The sequence below is a fragment of the Vanacampus margaritifer genome, chromosome 12, assembly GCF_051991255.1.
Source record: "Vanacampus margaritifer isolate UIUO_Vmar chromosome 12, RoL_Vmar_1.0, whole genome shotgun sequence".
NCBI lineage: Eukaryota > Metazoa > Chordata > Actinopteri > Syngnathiformes > Syngnathidae > Vanacampus > Vanacampus margaritifer.
This window is the reverse complement of record NC_135443.1, coordinates 10,022,954-10,048,168: the sequence shown is the minus strand read 5'-3', so window position 1 is coordinate 10,048,168 and position 25,215 is coordinate 10,022,954. Positions and strand designations below refer to the sequence as shown.

The 25,215-nt window shown below is 39.5% G+C and overlaps 1 protein-coding gene across 2 annotated transcripts in view; it reads right to left on the bottom strand.

Moving 5' to 3' along the window:
• inpp5a (inositol polyphosphate-5-phosphatase A) overlaps positions 1–24,983 on the bottom strand; it is a 143,817-nt gene extending 118,834 nt beyond the window's left edge. For both annotated transcript variants that reach the window (XM_077582250.1, XM_077582249.1), the window contains exons 1-2: positions 24,489–24,983; positions 2,420–2,461 (exon numbers count right to left, since the gene is read on the bottom strand). In XM_077582250.1, the coding sequence (XP_077438376.1) occupies positions 2,420–2,461; positions 24,489–24,566 (120 nt within the window). In that variant the 5' untranslated portion in view covers positions 24,567–24,983. The remainder of the gene's footprint in view (positions 1–2,419; positions 2,462–24,488) is intronic.
• Between the last annotated feature and the right edge of the window lie 232 nt (positions 24,984–25,215).

The window sequence follows — 25,215 nt, the reverse complement described above, 5'->3', positions numbered from 1 at the left end:
TATGTGTGTGTGAAGCCCTTAAAATGACATCCCCAGCTGCTCAGGGCTCAATCGCGACTCACCTGTTTTTTCTGAAGCTGAGCTGAGATTGGTCGTTACCTGAGCCCTGAGCAGCTGTGATGTCATTTTCTGTCGAGAGCAAGTGGCAAAATGGCCGCCCCCTGATATGGATTTTAAAAAAAAAAGGCTGAATTTTGCTGCCTAACTCATGTATCACAAACACAATATTAATCAGAATACCATGTTTAGATTAGTGGGGTTTTATAGAACATATTACAAAGAAAATTTTGGGGTTGACTTCCCCTTTAAGGATTTTTTTTTTTTTGTTGAGAAATTAGGCTTAATCTTTTACAAGCCTTGTAGAATCATTCTATCAACCATGTCCATGCCAAATGGTTGCAATTTTGTTCAAAACAAACCAAAGGCAAACCAAAAACATGATCTCAGAAGCTTCTGGGTGCACAAGTTAAATGTTTAAACTGCTAATGGAAACACATCAGTGTGGCTTGGTTTTATTGGGCACAGACAAATAATCCTCCAGCAGAGCAACCCCCACCCTTTCCACAATGTTGTTTACACAGACACAGCTTTGTCAAAAAACAAAACAAAAAAAAAACTGTATATCCCGTTTGAAACATTCATATCTTAAAAATTGATCAGTGGGTTTTTACTGACATTATTTTCATGCTTTCTAGCAGAAGCCTGAAGGTGTTGTGCTGACACTGAATGCTATTTCATACGCGAGTTTCCAGATGAAGAAAAACAAGCCCCAAAGCATGATGCTGCCACTTGTGTGCGTCACTGATTATGTTTTCATCGGACCATAGCAAAATCTCCCAAACACACAAATGTGTTTTTACTGTATGGTCCGATGTAACCAGGGTTAAACTTTTTGATCTTAATTCAAAAAGGCATGATTGGAGCCACCCTGCTCATCGCCAAAAGAACAACATACCTACAGTCAAGTGTCATGCTTTTTTGGCTGTTTTTGTTGTTCATCTGGAGTTAGCGCCTTAGACAAAGTGGAAAACATTAGGAAGAGTTCAAAATAACAGTTAGTGTTGGCACGAAACCTCAATGCAACCTCAAAGTCATGAAAAATATACATCTGAAATCTTATTTGGAGTTAATCAGACTAGAGGCACTTTAAATTGTGATAGGTGAACAATGACTCCCCTTTTACATTAGTTTGAATGTGAGTGGTAACTTTAATTTGAAGAGGGTCAAAGGGTGTGCACACTTTTACAACCACATTATATCAGTTGTTTATTTTTAATTCCACTCTCAAAAAAATGAAATTGTACAGATTATAGGTCACATTAAATAGTAGAAAAGGTTTTGAAATTACTTATATTGGTCTCACTTTTATATCACCTAAAAAATGGTCATTTGAACAGTCATGGAAGACATTTATGTCCACTGTACATTATGAAGCATCAGAGTTTGATTTGTCTCATATCGCAAAATCCAGCGGAAAGAGTTGTAGTTAGTCAAAGGCTTGTATGCAGATAATGAGGAAAGGTATGAACATGACTGTGCAAGTGTGCATAAATTGCTCTTGTTGAATAACAATTCACTAAATGAGGAATGAAAGTGGATATATTATGGAAAATTGACTTTTGTGCATTTCGATCTGTGGAGTGGTTTTGTGGAATGGTCTTGAGGAAAACATTAAAAGAAGCACAAGTATTTGTCAATTTGAGAAATTGTATTTAAAAAAAATCATTTTTGCTAAATATACTAGGGGCGAATAATTTTAAAAAAAAAAGTGGTTGAAAGTACAATTTTTGTTAAGGCATTTATGAATAATGAGTTAAAGTAATAAGTGAGGTAAAATCGGGATAGGACTAGATTATCCTATTCCATTTTGAACAGTAAGTCTTTTCTTTTGTAAATGAGTTTCGTTGGAAGTCATTACTATTATTTATGGAGAACGAAAACAGTTATACTTCATCCTCATTTTGTGGAATAACTTAGAGGTCTCATTTTAAATGTTCGAACTAAAGTTGAGGGGGGGGGGGGGGGGTTGTATACAAATAATGGCATTCAATTCAGTGTGAATTACACGACTAAGTATTGAGTTGCCTATTTCTAAGTAGTGTCAGTGAGAAAGCAAAAGTTAAAAGTTGTGGGGCTGGCATGGGGCCTATAATTTATGGTCAGTCACATGACGCATGTCTTGTGACAAGCTGAGATGTTTACAATGCTTATTATTATTTCCAAAATTACCCAACTTAACTTCACATGAAAAAATACCAGAAACGTTCCACCCCGTTTAAACTGTGCTGTAGATGTAGCTTTAACATATGTACAGCTGAGGCTAAAGATTTCAGAGGCAGTAAACTGTTCCATGCCAAACCTAAACATTTATTGCTTGTTAGACAGAAATATTAACATGGTCAACGCCAGACATACATACCTGGTAAAACTCCCTCAGCCATGTTTTCTGTAGATTTTCAGGCTGCAAGGAAAAGAAACAAACTGTTAAACAAATAATATCACTATCAACACATTGATTTACTAATAGGAAAAATCAAGCAGGATTAGAAAAAAAAATAAATTGTGTACGATTCCTTTTGACAGACAACGTGGTGCAAAGTGGAAAAAAAAGCAACGTAAGATGTGCAGCTCTTGACATCGGTCATGGTCACTACTCAAGTTAAGCCATCAAGCTTCCACCTGCCATCTATTTTACCTTATTTTGCTATGCCTGTATCATCATTCCGTCTCCTCTCTCCTCCACTTTAAAAGGCTATTCTGAGAACCAGACTTCATTTCCACTGTGCTACGGGAAAAGAGACAGGGCCCTGCTGTCTACTGTACCATTTAAGGAGAGATCTCCCTCTGTCGATAACTCGGCCTGACGAGCGCCAGTTGTGTATGCATGTATGTGTGTGTTCATGTGTGTCAGTGTACGCATGTCCATGCTCTTGCTAACTAAAATAATTAACAACGTAGTGGCCTGTGTCACATACTTGGCCTCTGGTGATTTTCGACGAAATTTTTGTAATTATTTTCTCTTGGCTGCATTGCGTCCAGTACTTGTATATGGATTGTGCATTTTTAGTCCAATCAGATTTCAGCCTAAATGCAACTGCCATGTCACTCTAATATGGCCAGATCATTCAAAAGTGCTTGCCTTTTTTTTTCTCTCTTTTTTTTGTCTGGTCAGTGCTGGATTTCACTTTCCTTTCCTTTCTTTGGTTCTTCCTCGGGTCTCCTGACGGCCTCACGACTCTGGCTGGAAGTGTTCGGTTTAGGTAAACAGTATGGGATTTTTTAATAGGTTTTAGGTGAACTAATGAATACACACACACTCGCACATACACATACTCACCCACATACAAAAAAAAAAGAGAGCAATGATGATGACATGTCAAATCGGTAAAATTACCGAATGAACAATACTGAGCTCGCCAGAAAAAAAAAAAGTGCTTGCCATTTTAACGAAACACATATTCTCACGGATCCAAAGCAAAAACTAAATAAGGCTTATGCTAAGAGGCGTAGCTTGCCATCCGGCAAGGCAGGCAATTGCTTGGGGGCCCCAGAGGGCCAACAGATTTGACATGAACTGGATATCCTTCACATTAACAATGAAGCAGTGCAATGACAATTGACCATCTCAAATTCCCTGAAGGGGCCTTGAGCCAGACTCACCCTCTCCCACCTGTTGCTGCTCAACGCTAGGAGTGTGCACTGGTTCACTTCAGCCGTTGGGAAACTCAAGGCCAAATCCACTAAAAATGCACTGCATCCGCTGTTGCACCATAAATTGCTCTTCTTTTGCACGCACAGTTTGCTCGAATCATATACCGGCGCAAACACGCACACAAAGTTTAGACAAATGAGTGTTTTTGCACCTGATTTACCACACATGATAATGCTGGAAGAATAACATTGCAGAATAATAACAGTTGAGAGAAAGATTAAATTATCAGAAAGCGAGCTTGGACCGAAGAGATGGAAAAGCGGGACTGTTGGTAAACAGTGTAAGTGCATAAGCGTTTTCCTCATTAAGTGCTATTAAGCTGTCGTGAGCGGAGAGGAATATCAAAAGCAATCAATCAATCAGCAAGACATCCAGTGAAGTATACATCAAGATACTACAGACTTGCCTCAGTTGCACTTGTTTATAGAGAACAATAATGGAGTCAGTTTTATTGTTATAAGAAAATAATGTGTCTGTTGATGATCTATAATTAATATATATTGGTAATTATATTTTCCGGTTTTCTGGCTCACTTAGAGGGGTTTCTTGCTAAAGTTAAAGAAATGTGAATGAAGCTCAATTCATGGTGATTGTTTATTGAAGGTGCTGATGTTTCATTTTAAAATCTAACAGTATGTATAGTACGAATGGTTGTGTGTCGTTAAACACCCATCCCCCACCGCAGCCAGGGCACCCAATCCCTTCGAGGACCCTTGCTACGCCTCTGCTTATGCTTGTCTAAACAGACATGTAAATGTGACAAGAAGTTTCACACTTGATCCAAGAGGGCTTCTTCAGTTTTTAACTGTTAGTCCCCAAATTTAACTGCAGTAGAAGTGTGTTCTTAATGTTGTATGGTAAGTGACTGGCTTGCATTGGGGTGTAGTAATTAGCCAATTTGATATAAATTGAAACTACAGCCAAGTATCAAGCATCTCGGTTTGAAAGAGAGAAAAAAATCGAAACGGACAACTTATTGTATTGCGGGGATGCTGCGGCCCCTTACCACAACCTGAGTGGCCCCTTGACTAATCCCACCACCCCCTTACCCCAAACCCAACCCACTTCTAGGGTAAAGGTAACAAATAGCACAGCTACACCAACATAAACAAATGCAGCTGAGCATTGTATCCCGAATATGCTAACGTTTTCAAGGGTACAGATGACCAAATTACCTACAGACTTAGAAAGTCTGTTTGTGTGTGCATGCACCATCATCCAAGCTTCTGCCAGAACCATACTGTAGGTCTATATAAGGACATGAGCGCTGGACCTTGTCATTAGTCACACGAACAGAGGACGAGAAATAGAGGGCAAAACAGAGACAGGGAGCAATAAAAACGTTAACGAGAAAATTATCACCTGAATTGCCAGCTAATAGTTTCTTTCACTTGTAAAGTGCCTTTGAATATCACACGGATGTAAGTCAGTGCTCAGTAAATGTATGGTACATGCAGACAAGTTATTATTGTAAATTCATAACACAACTTGCAAGAATAAAAAAGCAACTTGGGATGGACTATAGACTGCTGACAGTCTTCTAAGTGTCCGAGAGCAGCTGTGGAATATACAGCATATTCTAGATCAAGTCAACACAAGGTCAAGAGTCAAAAGAAAAGAAAAAAAAACTACTGCAGCATGGCCAACAATTTTCCAGTACTTTCCAGCATGCTCAAATTTAGGTTGACCCAGCTTTGGCGGGCCGTCATTCTGTGGAACAGATGTTGACCTTGCCAGGGAGGCTCAGAGGAAGCCCAGTAGGCAGCTTGAGGCCCGTCGTGCCCTGGAAAGCAAGTCAGTGTAATAGAAAAGGCGTTGAGTGACGCTTGTCCTTGGAGAGTTATGTGTGTACCCATGGCACTTTACACCATCCGCAGCTTATCAGGATGTAATTTGCAGTTAATTAGAGAGTGAGGTTATACAGGCTGAGAGGTAAAAAATAAACCCATACCATCCCAAGACTATACACCTCCACTTCCTCCTCTGGCACCCTCAGTCACCTACTTTTTTTTCCTACCTCCTCCATCTCTCTTGACTCATATTCCTAACTTAATGGCCTACTTAAGAGTCTGGGCCCAGATGGTGTATGAATTTTTTGTGAATTCGCCCAATAACCAAATGAGGTGCAATAGGAAAGCCCAAGGAAATATATTTTCAAATTATTAACTTCAAATAGTTTCTTTGCAGCAACCTTATGCGTTAAATTTAGGGATGCATGATAATATCGGTAGCCGATGATTATTGGCAAGTATTGAAAGAAAGAAAGAAAGAAAGAAAAAAAAAAGAAAGAAAGGGAAGAGATTTGGAGGAAGGGAAAAAGGCCTTTTTACCGTGATCTAAATAAATGCTTATTTTCCATTCGGCTTTTCCCTTCAGGGGTCGCCACAGAAAATTAAATGTTCAAATGAAGGAAACAAAATAAAATGTTTTTAATTTAATAATCATCAATTGTATTACGTTCTCTACTTTTGGAGAATCATCAACACACGAGTGAGGGCGTACTACTCACGGTATGACAAAAAAAAAAAAGGTTTTGGGGTACAACAAGGCAAAAAAGGTTGGGAACCACTGCTTTAAAATACAAACTAGTTGAGACTTAAAGTGCCTCCACTGGTATAAGCAAAGTATTCCACTTTTATTGCCTCAAATGCTTCAACACACAATTGATGACAAATCTATTCAACAAAATTGCCTAATTATTAGTGATCAATTGATGAATTAATCCATTTGTATGTATACGCTGGATTTGATTTACAACCACTAGGAATTAGGAATGAGACAAACACCTCCAAGAGGTGCAACTCTTGTGCATGTCGAGAATGTTTTTGAATTTTTGAAACCAGGTCATTGGCTTTCAGAGGAGTAGGCAGCTACCTAAAAATACCCGGCCAAGATTGGAGGACACTGACTGATGGAGGGAATTAGAGGAAGGAGGCCAGTGAAGAAATATTACAGGAATAAACTGATTGGTTGGTGTGACAAGTTTTTAGATGTTTCTTAAGAGACAAATGTAGAAATTGGAACGCAGGAAGATATAAAGAAAAAATGGTGCTGGAACAATTTGAGTTTAAAATTGAAATTTAGAGTAAATTACTGATACCTACAAAACAAATTAATAGTAAGTGAATGGGGTGAAATGACCCAGGATTGAAAAAATAATGGTACAGCATCTGTGAAAATTATAGCTTCCCACCACAAGCCATCTTCTTATGGATTAAAAAGGCTCACACAGTTCACATGTCAGTCTTTATGCTAAATCCACCAATGTGCGGGGGTGAGTGCCCAACTGTCACTTTCTGCGATGGTCGGATCCTAGTAGTTGGATTCTGAAGCGTCGCGCAGTGTGTAGCGGCCCTAAGAGGCTTGTTAAAATTCATTTGAACAAATCTAAAGGGATCACCATAGACGATAAAGAGATAAACTCCTGGGGATTGTCATCCGTGTGGAGGATAATGCACGAAATTATGGAGGAGGACCTTGAAAGCTCCTGTAACACCTATTCTCCCACGTCTTTCTACATGACAGTGTACTACACAATTAGCTTGGTTTAAAATGTTAAACATATTAGTAATTCCTGACTGTTGCTTTGTGCACATGTCCAAAAGCATGCTTGTCTTTGACAATTTCTCATGAAACATCTCATACGCCCGAAAGATACCATTTTAGCACCTCTTAACCAGAGATGGGATCACGTTACATACGTGCCTGCCTTAGGTAAATCTAAATTCTTAACCTTCAAGTCTCGAGCAAGTCACTTTGTCACTTTATTTAACTATTTTTTCCTGCCAAACTTCATCCAAAAAGACAACCCCCACAGTGTCAGCCAATTTCGAGCATTTTCACTCGTCTCTTACGGCAAACAGAATATGTTCACTATGGTAACGGACAGGATGACGGACGAGGTTAGACAGGAATCTCCATGGACTGTGATGTTTGCAGATGACATTGTGATCTGTAGTGAGAGCAGGGAGCAGGTGGAGGAGAAGCTAGAGGCGTGGAGGTTTGCCCTAGAAAGGAGGAGAATGGAGGTTAGTTGTAGCAAGACGGAGTGTCTGTGTGCGAATGGGAGGGACCCAAATGGAAGAGTGAGGTTACAGGGAGAAGAGACCAAGAAGGTGGAGGAGTTTAAGTATTTAGGGTCAGCAGTCCAGAGCAATGGAGAGTGCGGAAAAGAAGTGGAGGAAGACAGGAGGCAGAGCTGGAGGTAGCAGAGATGAAGATGCTGAGTTTCTCTTTGGGAGTGACCAGGATGGATAGATCAGGAATGAGTACATCAGAGGGACAGCACATGTTAGAAGCTTTGGAGAAAAAAAAGTCAGAGAGGCCAGACTGAGATGGTTTGGACATGTCCAGTGGAGAGATAGTGAGTATATTGGCAGAGGAATGCTGAGTTTCCAAATGCCAGGCAGAGGTTGTTGAGAATCTTCTGCCTAGATTTAGTCATAACTGTTTTAATTTACTTATTTCCTCGGTAGAACTTTTATCTGTGGATGTGTCTTTGTAAGTGTTGTCACAATTTCTGCTCATGTCATCATGTCTAAAGGACCTCGTCTGTTTCCACATCAATGGGCCAGTATCTGGGGTTGAACTCAATGTGTATTGGATGTTATGCTGTAAAAGTGTAAAAAATCTTATCTTCTTCCGGCTGTCGTCGTGTGTATTGAACTCAGGGCTGGGGGCTGTTTTCTGAGGTATTTTCAAGATAGTATAAGAATGCTGGGAGTCCGCTGAAAAAGACACACTTGCGAGGAGCACCTGTGCTTTTGTAAACCCGCTCGTGTCCAGAATATTCTGTAAAATAAATCCTTCGAAGGACCTGTTCACCGATCTCCAGTCTGTATTCAGAAAATCCACATTCTCTCAACCCGAACAACAACGAACACGTGGAAGATAAAAAAGTGTCATTCCAACAAGGTCTACAGGAAGACCAAAGAGGAGGTTTATGGATGTAGTTAAAGAGGACATGAAGGTAGCTGTTTTCTGAGGTATTTTCAAGATAGTATAAGAATGCTGGGAGTCCGCTGAAAAAGACACACTTGCGAGGAGCACCTGTGCTTTTGTAAACCCGCTCGTGTCCAGAATATTCTGTAAAATAAATCCTTCGAAGGACCTGTTCACCGATCTCCAGTCTGTATTCAGAAAATCAACATTCTCTCAACCCGAACAACAACGAACACGCGGAAGACAAAAGAGTGTCATTCCAACAAGGTCTACAGGAAGACCAAAGAGGAGGTTTATGGATGTAGTTAAAGAGGACATGAAGGTAGCTGTTTTCTGAGGTATTTTCAAGATAGTATAAGAATGCTGGGAGTCCGCTGAAAAAGACACACTTGCGAGGAGCACCTGTGCTTTTGTAAACCCGCTCGTGTCCAGAATATTCTGTAAAATAAATCCTTCGAAGGACCTGTTCACCGATCTCCAGTCTGTATTCAGAAAATCCACATTCTCTCAACCCGAACAACAACGAACACGTGGAAGATAAAAAAGTGTCATTCCAACAAGGTCTACAGGAAGACCAAAGAGGAGGTTTATGGATGTAGTTAAAGAGGACATGAAGGTAGCTGTTTTCTGAGGTATTTTCAAGATAGTATAAGAATGCTGGGAGTCCGCTGAAAAAGACACACTTGCGAGGAGCACCTGTGCTTTTGTAAACCCGCTCGTGTCCAGAATATTCTGTAAAATAAATCCTTCGAAGGACCTGTTCACCGATCTCCAGTCTGTATTCAGAAAATCAACATTCTCTCAACCCGAACAACAACGAACACGCGGAAGACAAAAGAGTGTCATTCCAACAAGGTCTACAGGAAGACCAAAGAGGAGGTTTATGGATGTAGTTAAAGAGGACATGAAGGTAGCTGTTTTCTGAGGTATTTTCAAGATAGTATAAGAATGCTGGGAGTCCGCTGAAAAAGACACACTTGCGAGGAGCACCTGTGCTTTTGTAAACCCGCTCGTGTCCAGAATATTCTGTAAAATAAATCCTTCGAAGGACCTGTTCACCGATCTCCAGTCTGTATTCAGAAAATCCACATTCTCTCAACCCGAACAACAACGAACACGCGGAAGACAAAAGAGTGTCATTCCAACAAGGTCTACAGGAAGACCAAAGAGGAGGTTTATGGATGTAGTTAAAGAGGACATGAAGGTAGCTGTTTTCTGAGGTATTTTCAAGATAGTATAAGAATGCTGGGAGTCCGTTGAAAAAGACACACTTGCGAGGAGCAGCTGTGCTTTTGTAAACCCGCTCGTGTCCAGAATATTCTGTAAAATAAATCCTTCAAAGGACCTGTTCACCGATCTCCAGTCTGTATTCAGAAAATCCACATTCTCTCAACCCGAACAACAACGAACACGCGGAAGACAAAAGAGTGTCATTCCAACAAGGTCTACAGGAAGACCAAAGAGGAGGTTTATGGATGTAGTTAAAGAGGACATGAAAGTAGTTGGTGTGAGAGCAGAGGTTGCAGAGGACAGGGTTAGATGGAGGCAACTGATTCGCTGTGGCGACCCTTGAAGGGAAAAATAAGTATCTTTCTACCTTATACCGTTCTTTAGTAATGAGTTTTACAAAATGACAACAATGCCCGTTCACACCGTAACATACAAAAAGCATTGTGCAAAATGCTCAGCAAACAAAGTGCAGCGGTAGTGGAGTAAAGTCAATGCGTCAGTAAATGAGCTAACACAAACACACCTTCACCCCTTTTCGTGTGAGTCAGCAATGCAATCAGTTGGGATTGGTGCAAATTATGTGTCATCAGAATACAGGAAATTACAACAGCCACAACAAAACTGTGTGGGTTGTAAGCCTTGTACTTGCAAGACTGTGGCAAACTCGCTACAATTCAAAATAAGACAATGACACACAAGCTATTCAGTGAATTGGCAAACAGTGAATTTGTGTGTCCAAAATGTTTACGATGCGATCATATCTCAATGTAAAAATCAGTGATGAACATGTTCATGTTGTGCAACAGACAGCAAGATTCAAAGTAGCTTTGCAACTGATCTGTAGTATCTGACTAGTTTGAGCTCTCCCACTCACACCTCTGCTATGTGTTACTCAACCGACACATCATACTTCTTTTTTGATGCACCGAGCTATTCCGATGGGATCTCCAGCGATGCCTCTGCAGGAAGAAGTCAATCAAGAACGCAAACCCTTTGAACACAAAAATACAAAAGGCGTGGCTGAGGAAGAATTTTCCATTATTTTATCAGCATTAGGCTAGATGAAATATTCTTAAAACCGCTGTTTTACCGGAAGAGTCCACCTATTTAACTGGCGAGGGAAGATATCAACCAAAGAAAAGCTTGAGAAAATGAAAAGAGGTGAAAAAAGAAAGAGTAACTCTTTCCGGCACGCATGTTAACGTGTTAGCTTGATTGTTTCAGACACCGGAATTCTGACATTAACCCGAATTTTGACTGCATGTAAACGTAGTCTGTATCTCTGGAACCCAAGGTCTCTGGTGCAGAAAGATCTTGCATTGGCGAGATTACAACAATGTTCAGACAAAGCCTTGTGCATCATAAAATTGGCAATTTCCAGCCTTGTACAATCGGGTGAAGGAGGACATTATGAGGGAGATACTTTGCCACTATAAATATGTGGTGTGTGTTGTGTTAGTATTTTTTTTCCTCAACAGAGCCCATGTCATGTTTATTTATATTTTTTATCAAAATATTCTATTTGTTCTACATTTCAATGCCGATGTTCAATATTCTTGAGAATCAACAAAAAAATAAATAAATAAAGACATCAATAATACTATCATTAATCATGATAGTTTCTGGGAATAGATATCCTTAAATGTTTTATTGTTACAGCCCAGTTATCATGCCTCTTTAATGTGTTAATATGTGCTTGTTTACACGCTTACTTTATCTTAATCTAACATTTTCTTCAGTAGCAAAATGTGTTTTGTTGGATTATGTGACTTTTTTGGTGAAGTCACAATTGCTTTGTACAAAAATCTCTCCAAAACACTGCAACATAAAAAAAGTAAAATCTTAAAGCATTGTACTTACAAAAATAGCCCATGAAATGTTTTACGTAGCATTTTGAGAACTAAACATAGATAAAAATGTATAAACTTGAGACAGAAAGATCCTCATCTTAAATGTGCATTCATAAATAAGCAAGAGCAGATACAGGATTGTTTGGTCTTGGGTGTCTTCCATACAAAAAGCATTGACAACACATTTAAGAAGCGAACCTTGCTTCGGGGATATTCTATTAGCAAATAGTAATACTTTATGACAACAATGACACAACCTTGCAGCAAGTTTCAAACCGGTCAAACAGTTGATTTCGCATAAAAATGTTTGTGTTACTACAGTACCACTGACAGTTTGTCATATATACCATCTGACTGCTGACATGTTTTTGACTTTAATTTGGGTTCATGTTTAATGAGTTATGGACTGCAAACGAGTTAAGGATTATAAATTATTCTTATTATTTTATGTGATAAGCTCAAGTTTCCTTCGACAAGCTGCCTGGTAATAATTATGACTAGAAAAATCATAATTGAATGTCCACCTTAAAAATGTGTTTGAGGATCAGCGCTCACTTTGCCTAAGCCCCTCTTGAAAGACACTAGCAATTAACTTGAGTTTAGCGATATGGGGAAAAAAATTCACATCTACAATGCATGGATGGATATTCATGCCGAATACAGTATCTTTTTAAAATGCCTGCTATTTTGCTGTTTAAAGTCGGATATGCTGCACTTTAACGCTGTTCCAGACAGACTTTTTGATTGGCTCATATTGCCAAATTTACATCCCCCCAAAAAATCCAGGCATACTTTGAAGTTTGTTTGCATTATTTAACACACCCATTATTTAGCATACCCTTTTAACATAAAAGCCTGCTCTGCTTCGTGATTCCCATCTCAAGAGCCAGAAACATGTGGTGAGGATGTAAAACATTTTGAGTTGAGCTATCATGCTGTTCCGTGTTTATACATTGATTCCAGTTCTGGCACAGATGATCATGTGGACTTCAAGTTTTTATCCCACTAAACATATCCACACAAACAGCAACCAGCTTTGAGCAACATCACCAATTTTAAACAAGGGATTTACTTCACACACAAAAAAGCCCCAAAAAAAAAGAATAAAAGTGAAAACTAGTACAGGAGGAACAACATCTAATCTTAAGTAATTGTATAAAATAAATCGAGCCTCACATACTACCACAATCATACATACATAATGCAAAGCTAAATCCACCCAGCACTGGTATGTGTATGCAAGGTGTGGCTTTTACAGGCATATTAACCCACTTGTTTCATATGCAATGGGAAAAATAAGTTCAAACAAGCCTAGGTTATTTTATTGGTGGGAGGAAAAAAATGATTTTAGAATCGCCCTTTTCCAGTGACCTGGAAGTTTTACTGGAAATTCAATAATATTGTCAATGCCTAATAAATAATTGATATCTCGGCTCCTGAAGCAGATAGAAACATAGCACACACACCAAAATAAATAAATAAATAAAAAATTTAAAAAATAGAGCAATGATGATGACCGAATGAACAATACTGAGCTCTCCAAAAAAAAAAAGAAACATAGCATTTCTTAACAATATGCCACTATCGACTGGTTCGAAGTCAATCGCCGTCATATAATTCATAACTCCCACAAACACGAGTCAGCCATAAATGTTTGAATAAAGATAAGATACACCTTTATTTATTCCACAGTGGAGAAATTCACAACGTTACCAGCAGCAATACACACAAAATTCCAGGACATGCAACGAGGCCCACGTCACCCTCACGTGTATATTCTGATGTATGTCCGAGAATTCGTCAAAACAAAACAAAAAGGCGTGCCGGCTTTCCCGGGTTTAAAGGTAGAAGAGCGCTAGAGCGCTCCCGGCTCTAATGGTAGGAACGCGGTAATGCACTCCCGGCTATAATGAGTTCAAGTGTAACTCACCCCCAGACCCCACTAATTGATGGACTAATTGAAAATGGCGCTCAAAGGGGGCGTTGCCTGGAGGCCTTTGGGCTTGCAAGGCGGGAGAGGTTTAGGTGAGTTCTGGCTGTGATTGACAGCAGCAGTAAAAAGCACAATCTAAACAATTTCTATGCTACAAACCAAATGCTATGCTAATAAATCACAGACCTGAAAATCAATATAAAAATGTTCACAAACGCTACTATTCCAACTCGCTAAGGAGGCGTGTACGAGACTGAGCCGGTGGGTGGCAGAGCAAAGCGACAACGTCGATTTCGTTGAAGTGACTTAAATTTGCCCAAAATTTAAGCTTTCAACAAACATGCACTAAAATGTCAAAATAATGACCAGGGCAAGTAGACAGCATTAGTAGTTACCCATTTACACAGTTTACAAACAAACAAACAAAATGATTTGGTGTTGAGTTACACTTTAAGACTGGGGGATGTGAGGCTGAATTTAAATTATCATCAAATGTTTGATGCTCAAAATTGGTCAGTTTTTTTTTTTTAGCTTGACTTGTGCTTTGTATACTCGTGACAGGATATCAAAAATAATTCATCAAATGAGAAAAACATTCTGCAGGCCAGCAATTTAAAGTGACACCGATCATCCCCTAACACAAGTTTAGCTTCTCAGACTTCTCAGGGCCCTGAAACGAGATACAAAAAGACGGACAAGTAGTGCGTGCGTAACTATGTCATCATTTGTGTTTTTAGTTAGGATGGAACAGAGGACATTTTAAGTCAAGTACGGTGGTAGAGGCTTAGTGTTTCATCGTTATTCTAGCTTTCAATCTTCTCTTTCACAATTGAATGCCACTTTTTTATCTTTTTTTTTTTTTTTTTTTTTTTAACTGTAGCCTATTCTTATCTCACATCACATCCTGTTTGCTCCGGAACAAGAACATAGCCTCTGTGTGACGACGCTATTTCACAGACATCACTTTTTTGTTTGTTTTTTGCATGCGTCAAACACTTATTTACAAATATGGAGAGGGATAATATAAAGAAAGAAGAACGAAGAGTTTCTCGTCCATTGGCGTACCATTAAATGGTACTTAACAAAAGTCAAACAAAAACATAGTCTCTAGAAGCTATGTGAACAGCATTTGGCTAGCATATATTTGAAATGACATTTCAAGTGTTACTCTATGTAGCAATAAAGTATAAAAAGTAATTTCGGGAGTTTGACAAATAGCGAACAACTGGATATACTGATGTCTTTATTGGGAATAGTGATAGTAATGGACTGCATTACTTGGATGCAACAAGCACCAAAAGTGCTGCTGAATCAATTTCAACAAGTTTGGTTCTAGAAGTCCTACGCAAGAAAACCATAACACCTGATAATCAAAATTAAGCCAAATTTATTCTACGGTAATCTCAATTGGAAATTGCTGTTCATCTTTCAGCGGGCGATTGACAGGCGGATCGGTGCAGCGTCTGGAGTGATGCGGACGCTGTATCGGTCCGTTGTGGTGAAGAAGGAGCTGAGCCGAAAGGCAAAGCTCTCGATTTACCGGTCGATCTACGTTCCTGCCCTCACCTATGGTCACGAGCTGTGGGTCGTGACCGAAAGAACAAGATCCCGGATACAAGAGGCCGAAATGAGTTTCCTCCGCAGGGTAGCCGGGCTCTCCCTTAAAGATAGGGTGAGAAGCTCGGTCATCCGAGAGGGACTCAGCGTCGAGTCGCTGCTCCTCCACGTTGAGAGGAACCAGTTGAGGTGGCTCGGGCAACTGGTTCGGATGCCTCCTGGACGCCTTCCTGGGGAGGTGTTCCGGGCATGTCCTACCGGCAGGAGGCCCCGGGGACGACCCAGGACACGCTGGAGAGACTATGTCTCTCGGCTGTCCTGGGAACGCCTTGGGGTCCCGTCGGATGAGCTGGCTGAAGTGGCTGGGGAGAGGGAAGTCTGGGCTTCCCTGCTAAAGCTGCTGCCCCCGCGACCCGACCCCGGATAAGCGGAAGAAGACGGACGGACTGTTCATCTTTGTTCCTTGTGTCGTGCCGCACAACATTTTAAAGCCATTTCTTGGTTAGTAGCGGACGACGAGTCGCAAACATAAGCATGCTAGCCACTGCTACCTGTGTCGAATGTAAGTGTTGTTGGCCAATCCATAAATCGAAGACTGTTAAATATGATGCACTCGTTAGCCTTGAGCAAAATTTTATGTTTATTTAAATGCTTTCTCAGATTGGATTTGGTCCCAGAAAAATCGGATTATTTGGGGCATGGGGTCACATTTGGGAATTGGAGGATGCATGCCCAAGCTGTTTTTATGTTTTCTTAGGAAAGATGGCATTGTGTGCTATCAATATCATATAAGCAGAACTGTGTCTCTACTACATCCAGATTCTATATTCAACAAATATGTAACAATACATCCATCAATTCATTTTCTACACCACCTATAGTTTGCGGATGTGCTGGAGCCCACCTCAGCTCACTTCGGGCAAGAGCTGGCGTACATCCTGAACTGGTCGCTAGCCAATCGCAGGACACATTCTGTATAGCAAATGACTCAGGTCAGGTCAACAAAACCCAACAAAGGAATTATCTATATATAGTGTCTAAACTTGAAATGAACTTAACTGTATACTGTACATGCAATGAAAACTAGGCTCTGAGAATGGTGATATGTAATGAAGATGTGTCAAATTAAGACCCAACAAATTAATAATTTTCCACATACTTTACAAGCCAGAAGCAACGAACAGATGCCAGACCTTGTAAAAACCTTGTCCTGTTTTATGTCTGGCAGTTTTATGTGAATTGGACAGCTTAAAATAGCCTAAGTACATTACATCTTCGGCTGCCACACTGCATCCGTGGTACAGGAAAGATGGTTGTTTCTATCATACAACCTTATTAAAAAGGGCTTGGGCAGGACATTTACATAGCAGTTTTACAAGGTTTCCGTCCGTACTGCAGAAACAACACATAATACAAGCTAACTAGTGAGCATCGTCAATCGGGCACGAACGATATGGATTTTTTTTTTTTTTGCTCGATAATGATTCCAATATTTGGCAAACAAAACAGATTACAGATTTCTGAATAATTAGCTGATTAATTTAAAATATATATAATGCATATAATAGCTTATTTTTGGTCCTCTAAAAAATTATTAAAGTCCTAATCAAAATATGTGGTTGTACAACTACTTTTCAAGGAATACAGCGAAATGTAAAGAATAAAACTACTGCAACGATGATTAAAGTATCATTTAGGAAAACCTACCATTCAACCAGGGTTTTAGGAAAACAAGTTTGTCATCTTGTCCTAAAGGCAGCGTTTCATCTAACTGTGGTGTCTGTGTCTCAGTCCGAACACTAGAGGGCACCACATAAAAAGATGACTTTGGAGAAATGACGAAGAATAAAAAAGACACAAAGAAGAAATACGGCTTCATGTGACGGATATTGCAGCTCTGTTTACTGAGCTATAAATAAATTGTATAAAAAAAAAAAAAAAGAAACACAAGATTGACTCTTGAGAATACTACACCAACCAAACCCAAATGGCCGGAACAGATTGCTCAGACAGCCCACTGTGAAACTCTATAGTCGATGCCGCAACTCGATAACTGCTAACTATGGTGCACTTTCTATCTTGCCAGCGATTAGCAAGCTAGTATTTTGTTATTCTCCTGTGCCGTTCACAATGCGAACACAGAAGCACAACTGCTTCAACTGCCACGATAACGCCAGCAAGCAGTAGCAGCCCAGATAACTGCCGTGCCTATTTTCTCATGAAATGCAATGCATGATTGTTGTACACTGAAAATAAGTCACAACTTGGTCATTTGTCAACGGATTTCCGTAAGGTTGAGTATTTTCTCAATGCCGAAGCATGTTCTATCAACAGTCATAGAACATGCATTCTTGATATTTTGGTTTTTGGCGTGCAGTCCACGGCGATTAAAAAAAAAAAAAAACAATGGGCAAACATCAGACTGATATTAGAAGGGCTAAATGAACCGATTTAATCGACAGGCCTATTTCTCGGTTGGGCCCTAATCATTAAAACAATTGCTTTTTGAGTGGACAGTTTTTGTCATTTCTTTGTCAAACAAACATATTTTCTTTCATATCACCGGGTGATGAAAATGTGCTGCAGGGTAGCAGGATAGGCATAGTCAATGTTATTCACTGAGGCGTGAACTGGCGAGTCCCAAGAAGTGCCTGAGATGAACTGACACTTGTGTGAAGGAGCGTTGACAGGCAAATGGCAAAACTGGCAAATGGCCAGCGTGCGCTTAAATGTGTAGCGCTTCAAAAGCCTCTCAACACATTGACACATGCAAAACATGTATTTAACATTGTCAGTGTGTTCCTAAAGAATGTCTCTGCGTAGAAACACGTCAGGCTTCTATTCATACTGTTAGTTACAGAGACTGCCACGTCTATAAAATCATTTTTCCTGACAAAACTATGAATAGCTTTTTTTGTAGGATGTCTTAGGCAGAGCTATTGTCTACTCAAAGATGAAAACTAGAAATAGCCTTTTGAAGAGATTGAGAGGTGGCGAGACAACGGAGGGTTTGCATTGTTTTGAGCTATTCACAGTGGAAACTTTATTGTTGCTGGGGGAAGACCAAGTGATAACCCGCCACAAAGGGCAGCGTTGATAAGGCAGTGAAAGGAACCACACACAAACAGACAGGCATGCGTTGCACACACACACGACACGTGCTGAAGAACTGGAGAAGTCTGTTGAAAAGTTGGGATAACCTAGATTCATTTAAAGTTGTATTCATGTGCTTCACGCATGACTTGAATGTTCATAGCTCTTGTAGTGTTGGATGTAGTCATAAAAAAAAATAAAACGTTTTCACATTCATTCTACTGCACATTAAATCTTCCTTTTGTGAAAATTTAAAGACAAAATGCCTAATGTTTACATGAATCATAAAACACCGTCAATCTACAGAGAGTGGATTACAGAAAATTAGATAGCGTGCCTCTGCTGGTTGCAACCAAGTACTGAATTTCATTATGACTCAGCTGATTGAAGATGTGAGCGATCAATTCCACACAATCTACAAAATCCTGAACAATTAATCAACGAGCCAAATTTTTTTTTTACCAATTATCAATAACATCAACGGTTATCAGACAAGGAAAAACAAAATACATGTCCCAAATATCACAAAATATTAAGATCTCACATTTGCACAGAAAATATATTATTATTGGTCTGCCAAGAGACTATTCTGGATTTGTACAAATGTCAAGTAACCAATAATAACAAGAGAATATAATGAGACATAGTGTATGGCCACGCCATTTATGTCTGCATATAATATAGAACATTAGTTCATCAAGCACAATCAATCAGTGCAAATTGTCTAGTTTAACAGTGGACATCAAAAAGAGTAAAGTAATGATAAAAATTTGAGTGTTCCATGACGGCCTTCTAAAAACAGGATATGCACATATTGACGATATGGTTGAATTCCAAAGACCCAATTATCGGATGTCCCTGAAAGATTATCTTGACCTAATTTTAACCTAATTCTGGTTACTTAATTCTGTCTGTTAGCGAGAGCCACTACATCGTGATAACTTACATTGATGTTTCTGCATTTGGCAATTTATTATTATATTATATTATTAGTATGGGATTATTTTTTAATGGGCTTTAGGTGAACTGATGAATACACACACGCTCGCACGCACGCAAGCACACACACACGCACATACACATACAAAAAAATATATATATATATATATATATATATATGTGTATATGTATATATATTTAAAAAAAAACATTTATTAAATTTTTTTAATTTATTTGGTTTTTTTTTAAAAAAAGGAGAGCAATGATGATGTCAAATCAAATGAACAATACTGAGCTTTGAGGAAAAGAAGAAAAAAAAATAGAAAAAAAAATGATTATCTTGAGAGGCTATCCTGAGGTGTGGCTTACTTTATGATAGGAGTTATTTTGTTCCCCAAATCAGCTCAATTGTGAAAATAATTTTAGATCTCGAATCCTTACGCCTGACAATCCTTTGGTCAACACAGAGTTCAGATGAGCTCCATATTGTGACTGTGACAACAAAATGAAACAAATATCAATAGATATTACCAAGACCTGGACATCACTCCAAAACTGATGAAAAGACAAGATGAAAATGATGCTTTACATTGGTGGGGGTGTGGGGGTTCTCCTTAAGCCAAGTGGACTTTCCTCTGCGGTTGATTCAAATACAAAAGATACAATTCTGTAAATTGTTTTATGGTTAGCTTGACAGCAAACTTCAACTGGGAGAATCATAAAGGCTTGACACCTCCTTTTTGACGAATTGCTCACTATTTGCGAAACTGTAGCCCATAAGCAAAAAAAAAAAAAAAGCGGCCAAATGACGGCTTGCATCTTAAAAATCGATTTGAGTCAGTTGGTTAGTCGGTTTCTGTACCAAAAAACAACTGCAGTTGCAGTATCACCGCCGACTCGCATTCAAATAATCTGCCGTGTTATTTTAACCACTCTTCCATAATCACTTTTGTCGCCCCTATTTTAGGACTATCCAGTAATCAAATTATAAATAAGCAAATGCATCATTGCACGGTCACTGTATTCAGTAGTTGAATAACCAAACAAAATACAAACAATTCACATTAGCATGAAACACGCAATAGCATATTAGCCTGGTGTGAGTGCTCTCGCCTGAAAGAATTTATCTACTCCTTTTTTTTTTTTTCTTACTACAAATATTAAACAACCAAACCTGTCCACTCTGACAAATGCACACAACGTTATTATGGTGTCAAACTAAAAAAAAAAAATGAATTTGAACTTGTGCTTTTGGTCAAGTCCATCTCAAACGAGAGAATGTGTTTTGGCCTGTATTACACTGCAGCATTTCAAATGTGTTTCATGGGACCTAGTAGAGCAAGATAATCTGGATAGATATGTCATCATCTTACAAATCATTGCACAGCACGGCAGACCAAAAGGTAAAGGTACTTTGTCACAATTGCAATGTACTGTAAAATCTGTTATCTACATTAAACCAATCGCAGAGCACAATGAGGCGCAGTGGGACTGCATTCAGATCTTATGTCACCTTGGTCTCTAGGACAAAACAATAACAACAACAACTTGTAGTGAATAAAAACAAACGTGCCACTCTCTACTACTACTACTAAGTGCATGCATATATTTATGAAATGTTATATTAGCGGCCATAAGGCTTACGAATGGAGCAGGTAATACAGTATGTGAAATCTATGACCTATATACATCAAATTTCCTTCAATAATATAACTCTCGTAAGTGTCTATTATCCCTGGCTGAATGCTGGTACACCATGGAAAACACTAAAACAGCATCATCATCATCTAAACTTTGCTTCATAAACTTTTCCATAGGGTAAGACACTGGAACAGCCACAGAATTAAAAACAAAATTCTAGCAGTCATATTTAGTCACAGTCTTAGTTGTTGCACTTATTCTCAACGTTGCCTCACTATTCAATCACTGTTGTATTCCCAGGTATACAGATTTCCTGGTTACACAGTCAAATCTAGTGAACTCACTTCAATCTGGTGCCACCTTTGAATTTCAAAGCATATCAATCAGATTTTATGATGCTTACTGTTAAAATGACAGTTTTATCAGCTTCCACTTATCATTTACAATAACGTGGGCAATTTCATGTGAGGCAAATGTGTGTTAGTCCTTTTAAAGTAAATGGCAGTACTCGGCCAAAGATCATTTGCAAAGGTGCTACATTATGTAACAATTACAGTATGTGTATTAGCAAGTGAGTGCACTCCAGCCGTGTTTTTTTTCTTTCTATAGCTCCCAACAAGAAATTGATGTCATCTTTCAAGGTCATTGCCACATCAAAGCATTCATTTATCGGGCGCAAGCATGCCTTATTTGAATCTGTATTTTTTATTTTTACTTTTGATTACTACAAAAAGAGGCAAAAAATACCATAGAATGAGACAAGTAGCTATCCAAGGGTACAATAGGTAGTTTTCTTACCACATTATTCAGACTCCAAGTTACTTTTCTTTATAGTTCGGCTGGTCCTGCGACTTCTAGACTTATATATGTTATTAAAATCAGAGCACGGACTGGCCTCCAAAATGTCCATTCCCGAATGGTGCTGACTTTATTTTGGAGGTTGACAAATAATGTTGGTGTTTTATCACCAGTGGCCAGAAGGTGGTGGCAATGCACCTAAAGTATTTGCCAACCACCAAAATAAAGTACAAGAAGAAATGGAAATAAGACATTTTAAAAAGGTGTTTTCATAAAAAATATATGTATATTATCCATCCATCTATTATCTGAACCGCTCCTCACGTTGATAATTATTTTTAATATTAGTAGTAGTATCAAAACATTAAAGTGGCCTCTTGTTTATTCTTATCCAAATCCTGCTGTTTACAAATGATAACCACAAAACAATCTTCCCCACATCTGTGGGTTTTACTCGTCCCATCACAACCGTCAGCATCCAAGATGAAAAGCGCAAACTAATCTTAAGGGACAAATTAAAAGAAAATAACATTCCGTCAGCTCTTTTAACACAGACATCCTTAAAAATTGCTCAGACATCACATCAGCAACCATAGCGTCAGCAATTATCCACCCGAGCTTTTTACACAGAACTCGGCAAAGCAGTAAAATGTCACTGTGTGCTTCTTCCCCACAACAATACATCATTGTGCAACCACACAATTATTGTAAATGTATGACAACATATTTTCCAGTATCTAGGGAGACTGGTGAACTAACTTCAATACAGCAACTAGGAGTGTTAAACTTTACACCCCACCCAGGCATTACAGTACTCTTACACAGACAGGTGGCATCCCACATAAAGCGCTGATCCTACCTCTGAAGGCAAAAAACTCCCAAGTTGACTTGGTCACCCCCATAATATTCCTGTGCCTTTTATACAGAGACGCAAAAAGCAGGGAGTACATTAAGAAAATTTCTGAAAAGAAAACACTAACTTAAACTCGCCTTGCCTTTCAGGTGATTTAAAATGTTCAACCTTATAATTCAGTTCAGGAAAACTGCAAAAAAAAAAACTGACTATGAATTCATGGAAGGAGGTTCAGTTGACAGAGGGAGGGGGTCTAAATCGGAATAAAAGTTCCAGTTCCTCTCTTTCGCTCTAACACGAGACATTTTCATAAAGTTTACAATAAATCTGTAATTAGTCTTAAAATACAGAATACTGTGTGTAAATCCGGCATGAAAAGAACACACATACTCCCTAATCAGTCTACATTGAACATTTGTCCATGAGGGTATATCGACAAGTATTATATATTGAATGTAATAATATTAAGACAAAACTAATTCAAATGGCCGCTTAGCTTCCATATTGTGTCCTAGGGTCTCACATGACACTTCTTATGAGAAGACCTAAATTTGGAATCCAAGTCCACAAAGTCTCCATTCAACTGTTACTTAAGGGGGGTACCAACACACTGGGAGCTATAAATAGAATCAGAAGTGCGCACTCACTCACTCAAAGAACACAAACTCTCATGGACATTTTGTCTGAGTCTTTTCAAGGTCTGGGGGAGAAAAAAAAATCCACGAGACATTCAGCACTCAGTTGAGAGGCGGGATATTTATAGGCCTGTGAAGGAAAACTCCAAACTTCCATCGTGTAACAAAAGGGAAACACACTGCTAATACCACTGAAAGTGACACTAAGGGTTTGGAGTATTGAGAAACTCCACTGTTCAATCAAACACTTTTAACCCCTCCAGGCTGATGTGCACCATTCATTAATATCTGTGAGACAGATTACATATATTTTTACTCAAAGATGGTGAAGCCGTGGCCCACTCTCCTCTGCCTCTAATTGGCTAGTAGCCCTGCCGGCTGATTAGATTGGCTAACTTTAGGCACATTCAGTCAAGTCAAGTAGTGACTTCAGCTTTGATGGTGGCCAGGAGTTTTAGCTCGACATACACTTTGTGCTCATACATCGGAGACTTGCTCGCAGTTTGGGTTCAATCCCTGGGGTGGGCGCCACCAGTTACACATGAACCTACTGGTAATTGATGTTAAAGTAAGTTAAAACACAAGAATGGGGACAAATGGTTTAAGATTCATCCTAACACAATATTGAGGTCAAATAAGGAAGTTTTTCACTATTTTTGTTCATTGTATAATAATATAATAATACATATTTTTTAATACTTACATTTTACATTAGGCTGCTTGTGTTACCGGTAATAAACTACAAACTGCTCTTAATCAAGTCATGATAATTTTATTATAGTGAAACCTCAAGTGGCAAATAAAACACTTAAATCCTGTTACCGCAACATTAGCACAAAAAAAATATCTGACTCACGTATAAGATTGTGTTTGTTGAAAGAAATAATTGTCACCCTTTGATAAAGGTTTTGTTTGGGCTGGCAAAAAGACATCAGCGTAGGTTTGTGTTGTGAAATCTCCTGCCTCACTGACATCTTAATCGTTTTTATACACACACACACACACCACATCACATGAGAGAGAAAGTGGGCCATGGCATACACACAACAGGAAACATTGAACATAAAGAGCCAGTGAGCGTGTTTATGAGAACTATGACAGCCTCGCGTGTTTATGCGCGAGACTGTTGCTGTTTGGCTACCGCGGGCGACTTGAAACGCGCGAGTCGTGACAAGCTGAAATGTTGGAAGAGTGATGCGTAAAAAAAAAAAAAACGTGTTTAAAAACGTAAAGCAGGAAGAAAAAAAAACTAGACGTGCACAACGCTGGGGGTTGCAAAGGGGAAGACGCGAACGGAGGAACTCACATCCTCGAACAGGGATCCAACGTTGGCTGTCACCAGCAGTATCCCTGTGCCTTGCGCCGTTGTCAGCTTTCCAGCCATGATTCTCTCTCGCAGGTGGGTCGAGGACTGGATGGCGAACTTCACAGGTAGGAAGATAAACCAGCGAGTGGAGGCGAACGTCTCAGAAAGCTGCTTAAAACGCGGGGAATTCGCGACTGAAGCCGGGGCTGAGGTGGCTCGGCTGGAGCATATTTTTCAGCAGTGACCGTGCATCTACGAGGAGTTGCTTTGCAGTACAAGGTCCGCTGGCGACGGTCGTTAGCTTGCTGCTTCTCGCGCTACTTTCCCATCTCCATCGTAAAAGTTTCCGTTTTAATCCACGGCGAGCGCCTGTGGGGTCTGGTTCATTTCAGGGGCGAGCCTTTTCCTTGCGTGGAACAGTGTAAAAGTGTCCCTCGTGAAGCAGGACTCTAACCAGGACCATTGCGTTCAGTCTTCAGACACGATAGGCTGGAGTCCCGCACTGCTGTGACGTCACTGTGCCAATCGGAAACACGGGGCTCTCTTAAAGGGCCAGCGCGCTATAAACACAGCTGTTGCTCTTTGCTCCACTGACGTGTTGAGATTGCTGGCATGATAAACATGGTTGATACCAGCGGCGATTCTAAGGATCACAAGTTTAGGAATGCAGACACTTCCTGCACCCATCCTATAGTGGGGCATTATGCAATATTAAGCCTGATAAAAC